Genomic DNA, 18659 nt, shown 5'->3' with positions numbered 1-18659 from the left:
CCAAATGTTTTGGTCGAATACGGTGGGTGGTTCATCCAACCAAGCAACCAAAACCACCGTGCGTTAAGGAGATTTGGAAACTGTTCATATTGCCTTACGAATATTCTTTACATTCGTTCTGAACCAAGCTAACAAAAACAAAAATGTCGAACGATAATTCCCTGCTCCTAGCTAGCATTGTAGGCCCCATATTGATCGCGTTATCATCATCCGAATATATGAATTATAACATTTGGAAGGAGGTGTGTCCTACAGTCGTTTACCTCAATGGCTTGATTTTGTTCTCTGGAGGACTTGTCATTGTTCGGATTCATAATGTATGGATCAACTCTTGGCCTACGTTGATTACAGTTATTGGATGGTTTTGTTTATTCGGTGGTGTTGCTCGTATGTTCTTCCCTTCTCAACAACAAATCCCAAGGAATAGGTTGTCCAGCATCATTTTGGCCACTTTATTTGTGATTGGCTTGTTTCTGCCAATTCCAAGCTACTTGCTTCCTTGAGCCACTTTCCAAAAACCATCACAGAGCTCAGTAAATTTTGAAAAGTGGACTGTGGTGAGTACAACCAATAGAAATTTATTCAACACCACAAATAAGTTAGTTTTAAAGTAAGGTCTTGTTAGGGAGAAAATAATATTGAGGACTCTTTCTAAAAATGTGCAAAATTGTTGTATGTACAAATGCCGCAAAAAAACTGTTAGTTCCCAGTTCCGATGAGAGACCAACCAAATCAAGTATGTGAATTTTCATGGAAGTGATAGTAGTAGCGATGATGGAGCGTTGGATGGTCATGAGATGATGAGGGATTGAATACTTTCATCAACAGCATGGTCAACCAAGTAACATTATGGTCAACCAACAAGGTTTAAAAGTACATGTATCCTCCACCTCCATAGTGTGTCTTATCCGACGAAAACAGAGCAGTAAATCTATGAGAAGCTCGATATTGTTGTTTGCTCACATTATGTCCGTCTGCAGAATAACTTGCCTTCTTCTTCCGTGATGACGGTGATGAGGAAGGAGAGGACGAATCTTCACGTTGCAATCCAGTCAATTTGTGTTGAGAGATCTTTGCATAGTATGTTTCTGGGTCCATATATTCACTTGCATCATAGGACATATCTAGAGGAGAATAATCGGGTGAAGAAGAAGTGGCTTGTTTTCGATGTTTTCGGTGATGTTGTTGTTTTTCATTCTTGTGGTCGAGGGACATTAATTGTTCACTATCATCCTTATGAGCACGACGAGAGGTTGCTGTTGAATGACTTGCTCTCACAAAATCATCCAAATCATCAAAGGAAGAGAGAACTTCGTCATCGTCATGGTGGTTGTTGTGCTTTTTCCGTTTATAATGCGAGATGAGTTGACCCATTCGTTTTGTTAGTTGTTCAAATATTTTGTTAGGCTGCGGCTCACGTCGTGATTGGTCTTGAAAGAGATAGCAATCAAGATTATTGTTGTTGGATGAGATTCAAGGATTGTCGTGCGCAAATATTTCGGAAGAACGGACGTTATTAATAATAATAATCGAAACCAAAGGTGATTCGATCGTGAGGAAGGTGAATTGTTTTTTTTTTTTGAAGTTTTTTATGAACACTTTCTCACATTCACTCTGGAATTTCTTGTGCAAAGAATCATGACGTGAATTCACTTCCTAATTATGAAGGTGGGTAGTGGTGAACTATTGGGTGATGAAAATCAGCAACCTTTTTCTTCTTCATAGTGTTGTCTTCGGTGGTGTTGAACACGTGGGAAAGTCAATAATCTAGTTCTCACAGAGAACTGGACCTTGATGACAAAAAGGGAAATCATGAAAGGACAACAACTGCAAAGACGAACAAGCAATTAGAATCTCGATCGTTGTGTTGGACTACAATATACAACAAACCCAATATGCCTTTAAATTTCCTGTCAAAAATCTTTTATTTCGACGGTATGATCTTGAGGTTTTGACACGATATGTCACAAGAGTACAACAATCTATTGCTGTTTGATACAGGTTGGAATCATATTGTGAACTTGAAGAAGATTTTCTTGACGTTGTTTCTGAGCACCCTCGTAATAGACACGCTTTTCATCCTCGCTCAAGCTCTTCCATGAATCAGCAACCTTTCGAGACAGCAAGTGAATACTGAGATCTGGATATTTCTTTTTGAAAATTTCAAACTGACTCTTGCAGAAAATGTTGTATGCAGACAAAGGTTTCTTCACAACAGGTTGCGAATTCTTTTTTGACTGCTCAATATAAGGTTGTCTTTCTTCGTTAGAGAGAGATTTCCACTTCTCTCCAATATGTTTGGAAATTTGGTTGATTGTATAATTTGGGTACCTTTGCTGAAATTCTGGAAAGTGAATTTTGCAAAAGATGTTATAGGCATTCAGTGGACGTTTCACACGAGAATACTTTCCAACGACAGTATTGTTGCCATCTTTTTCTGATAATTCCTCCATGCCATCAACATTTGTCATTGCAACGCCATCACAAGCATTGGAATTGTCAATAGTACCCAAAACAACTACGGATCTCTTGTAACGTTCTCGCTCTTCTTGCGGAAGCAGTCTCCATTGCTCCCTCAATAAGATCATGTTTGAAGCTGCATCTTTGTGAATTGGAACAGTTTCACGACAATAGAGTTCAAATGCCAACCGATCATGCTCATCCATGCCATGGTATTCTGGGCTCAAAGAGCTGACATGAGGTGACGAAGAATTGCTGTGTTGATCTGTGCTATTACCACTACCAAACAATGCAATGCTTTCGGTTTGGCTATTTTGGCTGTTAGCATTTTCTTCATGGGTTGTCGCTTCATCTGCAATATTGACACTACATGATCCGGTGGTACTTTCATTTGGAGTTATTAATGTAGCTAATCTTGCTCGATCTCTGGACGAAAATAAAAATTGACCAGATTTGGGGTCCTTACGGAACAGTCCACTCTTAATGTACTTTCTCTTCTTCTTAATTCCCTTCTTATTGTTTGTTTTTTTGTAATTATTACCTTGTTGTGTGTTGTCTTTGGAGCACTCATCCACTGCATGACCAAGCTCTGCTGCTTGCAATGTACAAGTCGAAGCCATGTCTTGGTTTTCATTGTCTTCGAAAATAATTGAACCTTCATCGTTCGCGTCATCATTCACAGCAGCTTGATCAGAGGATGGCTTGGCTTGTATGACCTCATTATTGCAAGTTAACAATGATGATTGCTCGTTAACATCGAATCGATGCTGAGTGGAAGAACCCTCGAAGAGCAACTGGTTTAAAGCCTCATCTTGATTGAGAGAAACACCAGTGCTCGTTAAAATATCATTATTTGATGCATGATCATGATGTTGTTGGAATTCTTGCTGTTGCATGAATGGTTCCAAGTCTTCAGAATTCACTACCAATTTCAAATTCAATTCGGATGGAGGTTGTACTTGTTGAAATGGATCAATAAATGACAATTGTGGTGACATGGTTGATTGTTGTTGAAATGCATGTGGAATGAGAGGCAATTGTTGCAATGGAGCAAAGAGTGCCTGTTTAATATGTTCCAGAACTGGTTGTAAGAATCTCTGAAAGACACTGGTTGGCATGACTACAATCTTGGTTTGCTTGGTTTCATCTGCATTCAATACATTTATATTGCCAAAAATCTTGTTTTCATCCACAATGCATCCCTCCACACTATGATAAGTAATGATCTGTTGTTGTTGCAGTTGTGGCTTGGAAGGGATGACATGTTGGTTAGTGAATGAAGTTGGAGTTGTGAGTTGTTGCTTCTGGAGAATCAATGGTTGATTTAACAGAGAGTATTGAGAAGCCAATATTGCATTCATGTTAGTAGAATCGTGTGTGGTAGTAGCTCCGAGAGTGTTATTATTCATTAATAATGGATCGCTTAATTGGTGATGATAATTACCCAGCATCATGCCTCCTGGATTAGCAAGAGCAGTACTGGAACCATTCACGAGCTTTTGCATTTGTTGTTTTTGTTGATTCATCATCATGATTTGTTGGACTTGGTTCAGTAAACGTAAATGCTCATCAAATGTTGGTAAGCCAAGTTGCTGTTGTTGGTTGTGGTTGTTTTGCATTGCCAATACAGACTTGTTAGGAGTGTTGATTGTTTCATCACGAGAGTTCGGATCCATCACACAAGGTTGGTTGGCGCATGAAGAAGAGCCGCCTTCATTCATAACGAATGGTTGTTGTTCCTGAGGCTGAGATAGTGGCAAAAGGTGATGATTGTTGTTACGGCCATGATAACTATTACTGAAATTGGATTGGAATGATGGTGTTGTTGATGGTACAAGAGTGTTGTTCATTATTGTGATGATGGTCTGGTGTTATGTGGTGTGATACGAGCAAGATATAATGAAAATGGCTGTTCCGAGCTGAGAGAAAATTCGAGTTGATAATCTACGAGAAAACACGCGTGAATAGAACGTCGAAAGAAGATCCGATGGTTGTTGTCAAATCTGGTTGTGGGTAAGCTGTTTTTTATAAGCTTGGTGCCTTCGACAAGCTGTTGAGAAGAACAGAACGAAAAAGTGTGTGCTGTTGGTAAGTTGCAAGTTTTTTTTCTCTTCAAAAAACTGAATGTTGATGCGAGAGTTTACCGTTTCACAATCAAGGCAAACAATGTGTTCGTGCGTTGATGATTATTCACATAATCACACGTGTGCATGATCAAAATGTAATGAGCTTGTCATGAGAACAAGAGAGAGTGCGAGCGAAAAACAAACCTTTCACAAATTTTTTTTGTGTGTGAATAAATCGACGGTGATGATCAACAGGAAATGCAAGCTCCGTAACCATCATACCTGGCCGATCATGATTCCGCAACCAACGATTCAAAAAACGGAATTTTTGCAAAGCGTGATGTCACAGGAATGGTGTAGGACACGGGATTTTCATTAGTAAGCCTTGCATGTGGAAGTGAGATTTTGTAAAATAAATTTCATTTTGTGGAAAGGATGAGTACAATAGTCAAGGAGTGTGAGTTTTAGCAGCGAAGAGGCAGGAGTTAAAAGTGAGACTAAAATATTGTGTTTGGAAAGTGGAGAAAAAAAGGTCTCTTCCAAAGTACGATGAGAAGTGAATAATTGTTGGTTCATTTTGCTGGGATCTCTCTTAGTAAACTCCTTGATCTTTCATGAAATCTACACGTTGTATATAAAGTTACAGCTGATCTTTTCCAAGACATTTTCAACCAAAAGAGTTATCCATTTCGCACTTGCTCAATTTCATCGGTATGATCTAAAAAGCCAAGCAAATACTCTCCGTCAATTTGTCAGCCTTAGAATGGTTTGGGCATTTCACTCTTGGACATTCAACTTTAAAAATCGTTTCAATTGCTTGAGCAACATTGAATTATTCAATTCTTGGTTCATGATTTGAGATTCCTCTCCAAAGCCATCATCACAGTTGGAACTGTTCGAAATCTTTTTAAGAGCCTTGTAAAATCGTTTCAATGTTGAATTCTGGTGATCGATTGCAATGCATAACAAATCGACTTCTTTTTCATCTAAGAGTTGTTTCTCTTCAAATTGAAAGATCCATGCTTGTAATTCAATCCATAACTCTTCTTCATCGCGGTCTTTGGTCGGATCATTGTTGGCAAGCAAAAGGTTTTGAATAGCTCCAGTTGAAGAATTAGATTGGAAAGACTGTGACAAGTCGCTATTTAAAATCAGTGGTTCCAGAACTTGAAACAATTTAGTATCAGACTCCGATGAAATGTTGTGTGGTTCATCATGATCTTCTTGCAATTCATTCACACTTGCTTGGTCTTTGTCATGCTGCTGTATGAACTGTGGATTATTTTCTTGTTCATTGTGTTGTTGATTTTGTGCTGTTGATGTTGTTAAAGGAAATGTTACCAATTCTTCAGCAGTAGAGCTCGTCAATGATGGTGAATCACTTATCGTCTTACTTGAAGAAACCTCCACAGACGAATCTGTTGTTGAAACATTGCATGACGTTTCTTGTGCTTGCTCCCTAATTTTCTGTAACCGTTCTTCATTGGCTTTTTTCACTCTTTCCAACAACAACTCCAAGCGCTTGACAATTTCAGAAGCAGATGGTCGCTTGTCAGGCTCTTGTTCGACACAATCCAATGTTAATTGCAACCATTCATCTTTTCCTACCAATTTGTCCATGTAAGAATTGTCAACACTGGTCGATTTGCTTGTCTTTGGATGGAATAGCTCAATTAATTGTTTCTTTTGTGATGGCAATTTCAAATCAATTCTCAATTTTGATTGAAATAAGCAAAATGCAATAATACACCCAAAGGACCAAATATCCACTTTTTCTGAATAGACCTCTTCTGTATAAATTTCAGGGGCTAGGTAGAGCATTGTTCCACATGTAGTTTTTGCTAGAGAATTGGAGACGTTCTTAGCTAGTCCAAAATCTGAAATTTTGAAAACAATAGTCTGTCTTTGAGGAGTTTCACTCGAGCTGGTATCATCTCCATTGCCACCCTTAAGGTTACTACTGTTCTTGTCAAATGTTACAAAAATATTACTTGGTTTCAAGTCTCTGTGAATAATATTTCTCGAGTGAATATACTCAAGGCCCCTTGCAATTTGAAGTAACCATGAAATCACTTCACATTCGTCCCAAAACATGCCAATTTTTTGCCATTGATAACTTCTTCGGGCAAAAAAGGCACTAAAATCACCAGCTTCACAATAGGGCATTAAAATATTAAGGTTCAGTGTGAAGTCATTAGATTTTGAGTTTTCTTCCATTTTCTTTTCCAAAAAGAAGGAATAGGTGGGCAACACATTTTCATGCTTCAATTGTTGAACAATGAAAATTTCATTAAAGACCATGTCACTTGCCACGGCTTTGTTTCTTCCGACGTCATCTGAGAAATTGATGGTCATTCGTTTCAACGCATAATACTTGTTTTCGGATGTCACAGATTCGTCCTTCACGAGAAAAACTTGTCCTTGGCCGCCAGCTCCTAATATTCTTTCAATCAAATAATTAGAACCAATTCTCTTTTCATTGATGAATCCAATCTTTGAGAGATTGGGATCTGATTTCAATTGGAGATTGGTTTCAATCATCCAAATATCGTTCGCTCTTGCCACTAACTTATCCTTATCGACAATTCCTCCAAAAACGATTGCTGATGTAGGATTTAGGGCCTGCAATATCAAAAATTCATAACAGAACCAAACAAATTATAAAGTTATGTAATAACGTCAAGAGTCAAGTGAATGATATTTTCAAAAGTCGTGATCCTACCTGAATAGAAAAACTAATTCTTCCTGGCATAAATTTGGTAGTATCATCATTGACCGTTGCATTTGAATATTTTCTCCATGTAAACTTTTCTAAATCCAACACATAGGTATCATGTAAATAGGTCTTTTTGTGAACTCCTCCAGTGAGCAATAAATATTTTCCCAGAATGGCACATCTGTGATCACTCCTCCGTTCTGGATAGTCCTCAGAACTTGCAGCATGATCTCTGTCAACCAATAAACATCTCCAACGATAAGAATCAATGTCAAAATACCACACATCGTTCGTTTGAACATTCTTATCGAGAACGCCTCCAACAAGTAGCATTTTGTCTTTTAACATACCACACCAATGATTGTATCGAGGAGAAGGCCATGGAAATTTGTGAATGACAGCTTCCTGTTTTGAAAGCTCAATTTTCTTCCATTCAAAAATCACATTCTTTCGATCCAATAATTTCAACAGCCATAAATCACATTGAAACGCGCCATCGTATCCTCCAAAGAGTATTAATGTAGAATCATTCACGGCAACCAAAGAATGATAATATCTTGGAGTAGGAATTTTAATCCCTAAATGAATGGTACATCCATCTTTTGTTGAAACATGCTGTGAGTTTGTGGTGTCGAATGGGGAAATCCAAGTTGATGTGTGAGCCTTTTTGATGCATGAATATTCGGTAGCATTTTCAGGAGGAACTTCGACACTGTAACCATTTAATCTACCTTCATGCCACATCATGGTATCGATATTTAGAAACCAGACATCGTTAAGACGAATCTTCTTATCAGCAATTCCTCCCATGATGACTAGTAGTCGAGAATCTGATGCTTGTTTTTTTGGAACAACACACATGCAGTGTCTTTCTCGTGGAATTGGAAAATTATAAACGACAGATCTTGAAACATATTGTTGTGACAAGAGAGATGTGAATGAGGTGGATGAAATTTTCATCTTGCTCAAATTTTGCATTTCGTCAAATGTATTGGAAGCAATTTTCCTCAAATACTCCAATAATTTGCTTTGGTAAATTTTGTAATGAATATCAAGTGGGGATAATGATTCAGTGCGCGAATTTTCAAAGCTCATCGTTGTTAAACTACCACTGTCAACATCTAGAAATTCTGTTGGTCTTGCAAATAATGACGAAGATTTCTTTTTCTTTAAATTTGGAAAAAATTTAAGAGATGAAGTGTGATTGCTGTCATTCGATGGTTGTTGTGACAAGTCCTCTGATGAAATATTGTTAATTAAATTTGTTAAATATGAATGAAACAGAGTGAGATAGTGTTTCTTGCTATTGTTCATGTTTGGAGAATTGTTGTTAGACTTGTCGTCCACTTGTGAAAATTCCATAATTTGAATTGGATCAGGATATTCATACTTTCTAATTTGAAGTGTTTCTATTGGCCATCACGTGTTAGATCATGGGGGGTTCATATGTCATACAATGATTAGTATTACCTACTCGGAGAGAGTATCCATGCAGTATTTACTCCTAGAGTGACAATTTCAAATGTTGAAAATTGTTTTTTTAAAATAATCATAATTTCATCAATAACTCACTTTTAAATCCAATGCTAATTCCTCCCATGATTATTAATTCGTTATTATTTTCCATGTTATCCTCTCGATTTTTCTCATCCAGTGCAATTGCACAACAAGCGTGGCCAGATAACGGAGGAGGTAAATGTGTTTTTGACCAATCGAAATTTTCAAATTTCAATGATGACACAGATGAGCCATTCGATGGAGAGCCAATGTTACATGAAGGTTTATATTTTTCTTCCTTATTTAATTCCGAGATTTGGATAGGTTTGAAAGTGAGCGTCAAATCTTCGAGTGAGGCCATTTTTTTTGGTTGATGGCGACACGTTGACAGCTGGCAGAGAGATGGCGTTCAAAGTAATATAGTTCTTCACAGAAATACGAATCAAACAGCACGCCAAAACATAGAGAAAAAAGGAAAATAAATTGTGTTGATATCGAGATCCGTTGTTTTATTGTGTGTCAATTCCTCAACACATATTCAATACACAAATTTATCCAACAACTTGTTCATTGTTAGGAATGACAGCAGGACGAGCAACACGACCACCGTTTGGCTTCAAATACTTCTTGATAACTTGAAGTGTGACAGAAAGTCTTTCCTCAATAGTTTGTCCTTGAGCATTCTTGACAGTGTCTCGAGTTTGAGTTCTACTTTGAGTTGTAATGACACCTCTCTTCTTGTCTTCAATAATGGTGGTTTCAGTTGGAGAAGTTACAGAACTAGTTTGTTCTTGTGGACCATTGGTTGGATTTGATGGTTGTTGAGTAGATGGTTGTTCAGGTTGACCAATTGGTTGTTGAGCTGGTTGATCGACTGGTTGTTGTGGTTGTTGTTGAACAGGTCCGCCAGGTTGTTGACCAACTGGTTGTTGTTGAGGTTGTTCAGCTGGTTGTTGACCTGGTTGCTCACTTGGTTGTTGTTGAGCTGGTTGTTCAGGTTGAGCAGATGGTTGTTCAGCTGGTTGTTGTTGAGCTCCATCTTGTGGTTGCTCAGGTTGTTGTTGAGGTTGTTCAGCTGGTTGCTCAGGTTGTTGTGGTTGTTCTTGTGGTTGTTCTTGAGCTGGCATTTCAGGTTGTTGTTGATCACCTCCTGCTGGTCCTTGATCATCACCACCTGCTGGGCCTTGATCACCTCCAGCTGGTCCTTGATCTCCACCTGCTGGGCCTTGATCATTCTTTCCCTTCTTATCCTTCTTGTCTTTCTTATCCTTCTTTCCCTTCTTGTCTTTCTTATCTTTCTTTCCCTTCTTATCCTTCTTACCCTTCTTTCCATCCTTCTTACCTTTTCCACCCTTCTTTCCCTTTCCTCCCTTTCCGGCTTTACCACCTCTCTTTCCTGCTTTTCCTCCTTGTTTGCCTCCTCTCTTTCCAGCCTTACCTCCTTGCTTGCCTCCTCTTCGTCCACCTCCACTTCTTCGTCCTGCAGAATTTCCTCCTCTTCGGCCACCTCCACTTCTTCTACCTCCTCCACTGCTTCTTCTACCACCGCTACTTCTTCTGGCACCTCCTCCGCTTCTTCGGCCACCTCCTCCACTTCGTCTGGCACCTCCTCCACGAGCACCACCTCCGTAACGTCTGTAATCGGCGAGAGTGGCCATGTCGAAGAGATCACCTAGTTCTTCGTTGGTCCATGCTGCACAGACAAGTGTCACTCCCACAAAGAGAAGACACAAAGCCGAGGCAAGAATGATGGATGATTTTTGCATTTTTTTTGTGTGATGTTTATTTTGAGAGTTGAGAATATTTTGGTTTTTCACATTATAATGACGAGCGAGGATGTATCAGCGACGGTTGACAATGGAAGCGTGAGTATGATAATCAAGTTAAAGTTGGGAGATTGATATCTGGTTCAATAATTTTTAATTTGAAACATTACAATAATCGAAAGTAATCTTTGAGAGTTGTAAACACAAGCAAAATGTATTAGAGATGAGGTTAAATAGCAAACCAAAGAGTCAAGAAAATGGTTAATCCAATCAAAGCTCCACTCAAAAAGAAGGTTCCACATCTAAAACAAAAATGTGACAACAATGCATTTTTCCAATTCACTTTTCTGTAAGTGTCATAATTCAACACATCATCATCGTCTTCATCTGCTTCATTGGTTGTCACAATTGCTTGTTGTGATGAAATAGATCCTTCTTGAGTCGAAGTATTCCAATTGTTTGAACTCAAATTTCGTTGTTGAATCGATTCAAATATTTCCCTATTCGAAAGAGATCTAGGATCCTTAAACGAAGACTGTTCATGACGTACTTGTGGTGAAATAAATGGAGCAACTTCATCATTTTCATGAAGCGAATCTTCAGAAGAATATCCATGAAGATCGTCCTTAATTTCTGCATTCCTAGCATTTGTTTCATTGTTCTTCTTTTTAGATTTCATCACTTGATTATAATCATCTTCTTCGGAATCATCGGATTCAAATTCATTCATTAGTCGATTGAGAAGTATTTGGTCCTCTTCCTTATTTCTTCTTGAAAAGTTTTGATTGTTTTCGTGTTTGTTGTTGGAAGACATTCGGTTCGTCGTGGAAGAGGAGGATGGTGAAGAAGAATTTTTAACAGAAACATTTCTCGTGTTTCCTGCGGATGATGGTGACGAAGGCAGTGGAGAGGAGGCAGAGGGTGATTTTGATGAAGTGACAGGTGGTTGTGGTGTGGTAATGACAGGTGGCATTTCATTTGTAACATAATTATGATTTGATAAATTTTCAACATCAACTTTGGTTTTCACAGTGGCGCCACTCGAAATAGCTTGTGTAGTTGTTGAGGAATGAATATTATCATTTACAGTATGACTGTCATCTTTTCTTTCATCATGAAGACTTTCAAAATCATCATCCGATGAAGATCCGTATTGTTCAACGGATGTGGCATTTGACAGAACCACCGAATGACGATTCCAATTGATTCCTGAGGGAGAGGATGGTGTTTTATTAGAGGATGGTACTGGAGTGCTTTTACGCTTGTTGATGTCCGAAGCTTTTCGACTGATATTTCGGGAAGACATTTTTTTGGAGTTGGTGCTGACAAGGGAGTGTTACATTCATCAACTGTGGACGTGTCACCCGATGCGCTCAGCAACTCTTTGTTCTTCCTCATTTCTTGTTCATTTCTGGATGATATTAAAAATTAAAAAATGAAGTCATTGTTGAAACGGTCCTTGAATGTAAAAACAGCAGCAGCAACAAAAATCCAGTCCAATTATTCTTCATCCAACGTTCAACAAGTAACATTTCAAGTCATTAATACATTTTCCACAACTCATCATGTTGGGCCATATCAGCAAATATCATTCCGATGCTTTTCAACCATGATGAATACGACTCGTAAAAAATCATCAGGAAAGAAGGGAGGTAATGATGACAGCGATGATGATGGTGAAGATATATTTGATAAATTGAAGAAGCTAGGATTTTTGGGTCAAGGCTCTCCCGAAGTAAAAAAACATTTGGAAAGTATGATGGATTTCATGCTCAAGCCTGGCACATCCATGCCATCATCCGAGAGCTCAAATGCATTAAAATCCAGCTCATCATCCAAGCAAAAAGAGGAACAATCAAAACCTTTAAATACATTTCTTGAGGACGAAGAAAAATTAATAGAGAGTTTTAATAGAGTTGTTTTTGAGGCTTATAAATTGCATCGAAATAGCTTTGAATCACAATTGACACCAGAGCAAATTGTGAAATGTTTAGATAAACACATAGTAGGGCAAAAAGATGCCAAGAGAGCAGTGGCAATTGCTCTAAGAAATAGATTTAGAAGAAAGACATTGATTGAATGGTACAAGGACAAGAGTGGGCAAAAAACAACTTTGGACCCCAGTGAAATTATTCCAAAGAATATTTTAATGATTGGCCCAACAGGGTATGTGTGTGAATTTTGCATTGCCATTTCATGAATCTGACACTATTGAATTTCTCGAATTTAACGAATTTATTAATTTTCATCACTCGAATTTAATGAATCACCTCGCTATGGCATTTCAATGAATGTACTACAATAGTTGTGGAAAAACAGAAATTGCACGCCGAATTTCCAAACTTGTTTCAGCTCCTTTTTTAAAAGTGGAAGCCACCAAATATACTGAGCTTGGTTATCATGGTAGAGATGTGGATACCATTGCTCGAGATTTAATTGACGTTTCCATCAACATGCTGAAAAATAGCCTCTCTGAACTGTTCAAAAGCTTTTTAAACACTCCATTACCGGATGAGGAGGCAGATCCTGGCACAGTACTGTTTCATTCCTACTTACAACAATTAATAGAAAATAGATTAATTCATATCATGTTTGGTTCCGAAAGCATTGGAAATATACGAGAAGCTACACTGAGAGACTATTTAAACATGTTAAGAAATGGAGAGTTAGATGATCGCCATGTTGAAATTGAGGTTCCAGTTGCGTCTAAAAGCGCACCTGGAATGTCTGTCCTGGGGAACATTTTTGATTCGGTCAAGAACAATTTTACACCAGAAAACTCCAAGTTTAAAATACCAGATATTGCAGAATTGAGTAATCATCAGACACCATTTGAAACCATGTTACAGGAGTCGCAGGCACCCACCAGTTTTAAAAAGGTGAAAATGACAGTCAAAGAGGCCAAGTTAAAGCTTGCAGAGCTAGAGTTAGAAAAATTGGTAAACGGCCCATTGTTCATTGAGGAAGCGAAAAGGATTGCAGAAAGAGAGGGTATTGTTTTCATTGATGAAATTGACAAAATTTGTGGGTATGTAGTAGTTTGTGGTTATGGACATGCATTTGATTATAACTCTTACACTTCTTTGCGAACAGAGATCCCAACCAAAAGAGAAGCTCAGCTGATGCATCTGGTGAAGGAGTTCAAAAGGTAAGAAATATGATTACTTATTGTTGTAAACAAAATCACCGTAAATCATTTAATGCTACTATGATCGAATATGGCAATGCGACAGGATTTGCTGCCCCTTCTTGAAGGTTGTGAAATTCAAACCAAATATGGAGCCTTCAAAACCGATCATGTACTATTCATCGCTAGCGGAGCATTTCATGATAAAAAACCTTCAGATCTCATGTCAGAATTACAAGGAAGATTACCAGTGAGAGTCACCCTCAATTCTCTCAATACAAAAGAAGAGCTGTATCAAGTATTGACAATTCCAGAATTCAATTTAATACGCCAACATGTGTCGCTATTTGAGACAGAGGGAGTGAGAATGAACATCACAGATGAAGCAATCAAAGAAATTGCTGCATTTTCAGCAAATTGTAACTCTAGTGTACAAAATCTTGGTGCTCGTAGACTCATTGGCATTATCGACAAGTGTCTGGAAGAACTCTCCTTCATTATTCCTGACCTTGTGAAATCAGATAGAGCTACGATCGAGAGAGAATTCAACAAGATTGGCCTGAAAGATAGCTATCAAATTATTCCAACAACATCAAATGACGGAGAACGTAATAATAGCCAGCACATGATCGAAATTACCATCAATGCACCATTTGTCAAGGCCATGATTGAATCGAGTCCATTATTTGCGAAAATGGATGTGAGAAAATTCACAATATAATCCGTTCGTTATTGCAATGTTGCACACAATGAAGAGCTACTTTTATGTTACTTGGATAGATTGTGTTTTGTGAAGTGTGCATTATCAACTCTTCAATTGAAAGGTTATCTAGAGTTATTTATTCTAATTCGTCGTGATAAAATACAAGGCTGCAGCACTAAGCAGTAACATCATGATTGAGGTCCATACAGACCACGATTGTTTGGAACCCACCAGTATCGATGAAGCACTAGAGGTCTCATTATAATTTTGCAAATTCGACGTCTTAACTTCTACCGTTAACAAGGTCATAGCGAACGGAGGTAAATTTGGAACGACAGCCGCCCGTCCAAACAACGAAACACTTCTCGATCGAGCCACGAGACGTGTATTGGCCTGTAAATAACAAACTCTTGGTTCCTTAGAGTCAAACATGGCAGAGCTCAACTTGAATGCAAAACCGTACAGATTTGAAGAGAGAGGAATTGTGATGGTCGTTGGCTCTGTACCTGCATAATTAGAAATGATACGTTTCCACGAGTCCATTGTAGAATTGTCATACGCAGTGCATCCTAATTGACCGCTGGATGGTGAATAGGTTGGAGCTGAAACAAATGTTTTGAAACAACACATGTAAGCATCTTGAACGGTGAGTTGATAGGCGTTGAATCCAGAGCCAGGTGACTGCACCAACGAGTAGACGCTCTCTTCTGTGGAAAAGACCTGTTTCGTTCGCCACATGTTATCTGTTGTGGTCATGGATACTTGCAATGTAATGTTCTTGTCTGAGGGTGGAACCACAATCGTATAGTCAATCTTGAATGGAATGAATTGTGTGACAATGAGATTCGAATCGAGATATTTCAACTCGACTTTGAAATAGATCACACCACGATAATCAGAAATGGCCACAGAAGACAGGGTGGTGATGAGATAGTAAATCTTGGAACCAACAATGGAGGCCTGTGTGGTTTTGGTCACGGTGAGAGAGTAAGCTGAATTCGAATTGTTGAAATACGTGAAGGAAATTAAACTTGTGTTGGTACTCTCCAAAACGGCATCGAAGGTCATTAAACCGTTTGAGGTACCAATATTTTGAGGATACAACTTGACTTCATACCCATAGGGATTATAGGTCGAATTGAACGACGACGAAGAGTAAATCACAATGGGATTAATTTGGAAATAGATCACTTGTGATGTGGAGTACGTGATGGCTTCACAAAATCCGTTATTGCCAGTTCCATTGAGGTTACCAATGACCATGGACAAGGGAATGGTCAGTTTGATGACATCTCCCAACAATTCTTTCGTCGTCAAATTGCTATTAATCAGCATATCAATAGTGAACACTTGACTATCGTACATGATAGAACACGAGTCATTGCTACCTCCCGAAATTGTTGTTGAATTTACCAGCGTCAATGATACCCTCTCGTTATTTCCATACAAGGCACATGAGGATGCGTTAAACATGGTGCTACCAACAAACAAATCATGAGAAAAGGTAATGAAGGGATGCTTTTGCACAGTCATGGTAAATTGGATACTGCTCGAATCTACAATGGTCGAGCTGATGAGAGGAGTGGGAGCTCCCATCACAGTTCCAAAGGAAATTCCATTGATTTCTTGTTTGGACCAACCACACATGGAGAGAGAACAATCGGATCCAGTCCACAAGTCATTACACTGGCAAACACCAGTATTGGTATCACATGTACCTCGTGTAGCATCGGTACAACCATTGGGACATGTCAGAGCAAAAACTTTGTCTGTACGGAAACCACTCCATAATAGAAAATAGAGGAATAAGGTCAGCAGTAGAAATTTCAATGGAGCCTTGTGTTTTAAATCGGACACGGCGTGTGTTGTTTGCATGGATGATCGAATGGTTTGTTTCGAAGGAAGCGTGTAAAAAGGAATATTCAGTCGGTTATTGGTGGTGGTCGTTAATGAGGAGCCTCCTTAGTGGCACTCGCCCTTAATCGCGTTTGAGGATTTTTTTGATGTGGAATCAGCCGTTGCGGTTTAACGAAAATTTTTTTCCATTATTGTCAAGCGTCCTGGAATGTACATAAACACCATGACCAAAAACAAATGTTTCAATATTAAATGTTATCCACATTCCAAAGTCTTCATGGTTAACGAACAAGAAAGCCAACTGTTACAGCTTGTGGTTGTATTGGAGTTGTAAAACAGTTGCCTGGCCTTCAATTTCAATCTTTACCAAATTCCATTCCCTCAAACACAACGACTAACATTACTCTTTTTCAAATCTCCAAAAAAAAATGTCAGAATTATAAATCACCCAATCTTGCTTCCATCTCTTCACTGTTGACACTTCAACATGAACGACAACAACAATTTTACCTATTTCCAATCGCTCCCTCTCTTCCCAAATGAGATCCTCTCTTAAAATGTTCTCTCTTCTTCGCCAACGAAAATGTCACCAAAAACTACAATTCGATTTTCCGATACCACATCGGCACTGGTGTGGATTTCTCAGAATGGTTCTCAGCTCCAAAACATTTCTGACTATCTTAGAGATGATCCAGAAATTGTCAAGGCAGCTCTATTGAATCATCTCAATGCTTTTCATTTCATGTCAAAACGATTAAAACTCGATAGAGACATGTGTCATTTTGTGTTTCAACTTGTGGACAATTATATGAAGAGTAATGACCCGAAACAAGTGCAATTCATTCAACAGGATTTCCTTCCCAAGATGAATATCACTTCGAAACATTTTCTTCAAGTTTTGCTGAAGGAATATCCTGAACTTTTCGAGTTTTTACCTGAAAAATTCTATTCCAGTTTCTCCTTGTCATTACTTGTCGTGAAGCGAAAAGCAAGCATGATTCAACGGGTCAAAACAAACACTTGGTATTTTCACAAAATCTTGACACATGCATATTCAACTGATTATTATGAGACGAATCGTTTCGAATGGATCAATCAAGAAATAATTGAAAAGTCAATGAAACCATATGCTTTAAAACAAGCGTTTGTCATGAAAAACAAATTATTGAGCTATTGTTCGGAATTGAGAAATGATCACATGGCATCGTTTTCAGACATTTCCATTGTCTCTATGTGTGAGAAACAAGTCTATGATTTTCATTTTTATTACAAAAATCAATAAACAATGCCAATCGAGTTCAAGCATGCAATGATGATGAACGATTCGTATTTGAATAATGATAACCATGTTCTGAATGCGTTCTTCCACTTGCGTTAAAAGTATTCAAGCGCTGACTGGAACTTGTTTCATTCGTACTCACACATTTACTCGTCGAGGGATGAAAGAATTTGCAATGATATCCATATTTACAACCTTTTCCACTCACATAAAACGTACACACTTTGGGTTGATAAAACGAAGGTTCATCTTCTCCATCTTCAAAAATTTCGCTATACATGGAAATATTGGTGGCTGCAGAATTCGTATTACTTTTTGCATGATGAGGATGACTGTGAGAGGGTGATGATTGAATACTTCTTCTTTGAGCAAAATGTCTGTTGTGAGGATGAGATTGTTGTTGTGGATTTGTTGTAATCGTTGAAGGATAGGAATTAAAAAAGTAAGGTTGTGTTGTCAAATGAGGATTATAATATAAATTAGAAGACGAAGAATGAAACATATTTGAAGAATGATGATCGTAAGTGGATGACATCCATGCAATTGGTTGAGGAATTGGTGTCATGATATACATCATTCGTTGTTGTTGTTGTTGTTGTTGTTGAGGAGATTCATGACAAGGCGGTGCATTCAAAAGCATTTGTTGATAAAAAAACATAAAAGAATTGGGCGATTGAGGATGATAGAAACTACATTGATCGCCATTCTTACAAAATCCATTCATGAAATATTTACATGGAATGGTGGTTCTCTCGTTGGCTGAATTGGGATGTTGTTCAATGGTCATAGAGGTACTGCTGCAATTGGTTGAGGTGGTCGTTGAAGAGGAGGAAGAGACTCCACAGGAATGAGCATGGTCTTCCTCTTCTTCCTCATGATGGTGTTGTGCTTCTTGTTGCACCATTTCCTTATTTAGAATATTCTCTGCATGCATTCGGAGCGAACAACAGTTGTTGGTGGATGGAGAGACTCTTTTTTGAGAAAAGAACAATGCAATATTCGGTGGGCTATGGTGTGTCAAGAAGTAGCTCCACTTCGTTTGTTGTTGATGAAGGTCTCGAGTGTTTTTTTTGATTGAATTTCTTGAGTTCAATTTAAATTAACATTCGGAGAAAATTGAATCATCATTTTGATAGGGTCAAGTTTGTTGATTGACTCGAATGTTTTCAATGAATAAGTCTCTCAATG

General features: G+C 38.3%; 9 protein-coding genes across 9 annotated transcripts; 2 read left to right on the top strand and 7 right to left on the bottom strand.

Moving 5' to 3' along the window:
* Nucleotides 1–867: 867 nt before the first annotated feature.
* C9374_013601 (uncharacterized protein) lies at nt 868–1374 on the bottom strand (the record flags this gene model as incomplete). Its single annotated transcript, XM_044689496.1, has 1 exon — nt 868–1374. The coding sequence occupies one exon, from the start codon at nt 1372–1374 to the stop codon at nt 868–870; it is 507 nt and encodes a 168-aa protein (XP_044554010.1).
* A 608-nt stretch (nt 1375–1982) lies between these two features.
* Nucleotides 1983–4310, bottom strand: C9374_013600 (uncharacterized protein; the record flags this gene model as incomplete). The annotated part of the gene is made up of 1 exon (XM_044689495.1): nt 1983–4310. One exon carries the CDS (start codon nt 4308–4310, stop codon nt 1983–1985), a length of 2328 nt encoding a protein of 775 aa, XP_044554009.1.
* Nucleotides 4311–5303: 993 nt separating this feature from the next.
* C9374_013599 (uncharacterized protein) lies at nt 5304–9100 on the bottom strand (the record flags this gene model as incomplete). The annotated part of the gene is made up of 4 exons (XM_044689494.1): nt 5304–7148; nt 7249–8651; nt 8717–8746; nt 8815–9100. The coding sequence occupies 4 exons, from the start codon at nt 9098–9100 to the stop codon at nt 5304–5306; spliced, it is 3564 nt and encodes a 1187-aa protein (XP_044554008.1).
* A 190-nt stretch (nt 9101–9290) lies between these two features.
* Nucleotides 9291–10505, bottom strand: C9374_013598 (uncharacterized protein; the record flags this gene model as incomplete). The annotated part of the gene is made up of 1 exon (XM_044689493.1): nt 9291–10505. One exon carries the CDS (start codon nt 10503–10505, stop codon nt 9291–9293), a length of 1215 nt encoding a protein of 404 aa, XP_044554007.1.
* Nucleotides 10506–10734: 229 nt separating this feature from the next.
* C9374_013597 (uncharacterized protein) lies at nt 10735–11811 on the bottom strand (the record flags this gene model as incomplete). Its single annotated transcript, XM_044689490.1, has 1 exon — nt 10735–11811. The coding sequence occupies one exon, from the start codon at nt 11809–11811 to the stop codon at nt 10735–10737; it is 1077 nt and encodes a 358-aa protein (XP_044554006.1).
* Nucleotides 11812–11940: 129 nt separating this feature from the next.
* Nucleotides 11941–14353, top strand: C9374_013596 (uncharacterized protein; the record flags this gene model as incomplete). Its single annotated transcript, XM_044689489.1, has 4 exons — nt 11941–12671; nt 12811–13533; nt 13599–13653; nt 13739–14353. The coding sequence occupies 4 exons, from the start codon at nt 11941–11943 to the stop codon at nt 14351–14353; spliced, it is 2124 nt and encodes a 707-aa protein (XP_044554005.1).
* Nucleotides 14354–14476: 123 nt separating this feature from the next.
* C9374_013595 (uncharacterized protein) lies at nt 14477–16210 on the bottom strand (the record flags this gene model as incomplete). Its single annotated transcript, XM_044689488.1, has 1 exon — nt 14477–16210. One exon carries the CDS (start codon nt 16208–16210, stop codon nt 14477–14479), a length of 1734 nt encoding a protein of 577 aa, XP_044554004.1.
* A 565-nt stretch (nt 16211–16775) lies between these two features.
* On the top strand, nt 16776–17474 carry C9374_013594 (uncharacterized protein; the record flags this gene model as incomplete). Its single annotated transcript, XM_044689487.1, has 1 exon — nt 16776–17474. One exon carries the CDS (start codon nt 16776–16778, stop codon nt 17472–17474), a length of 699 nt encoding a protein of 232 aa, XP_044554003.1.
* A 16-nt stretch (nt 17475–17490) lies between these two features.
* Nucleotides 17491–18405, bottom strand: C9374_013593 (uncharacterized protein; the record flags this gene model as incomplete). Its single annotated transcript, XM_044689486.1, has 1 exon — nt 17491–18405. The coding sequence occupies one exon, from the start codon at nt 18403–18405 to the stop codon at nt 17491–17493; it is 915 nt and encodes a 304-aa protein (XP_044554002.1).
* Between the last annotated feature and the right edge of the window lie 254 nt (nt 18406–18659).

This window comes from Naegleria lovaniensis (assembly GCF_003324165.1).
Source record: "Naegleria lovaniensis strain ATCC 30569 chromosome Unknown tig006, whole genome shotgun sequence".
NCBI classification, from domain to species: Eukaryota; Heterolobosea; class Eutetramitea; order Acrasida; family Naegleriidae; genus Naegleria; species Naegleria lovaniensis.
The sequence above is the reverse complement of the archived record's forward strand: the minus strand, read 5'-3'. Positions and strand labels throughout refer to the sequence as shown.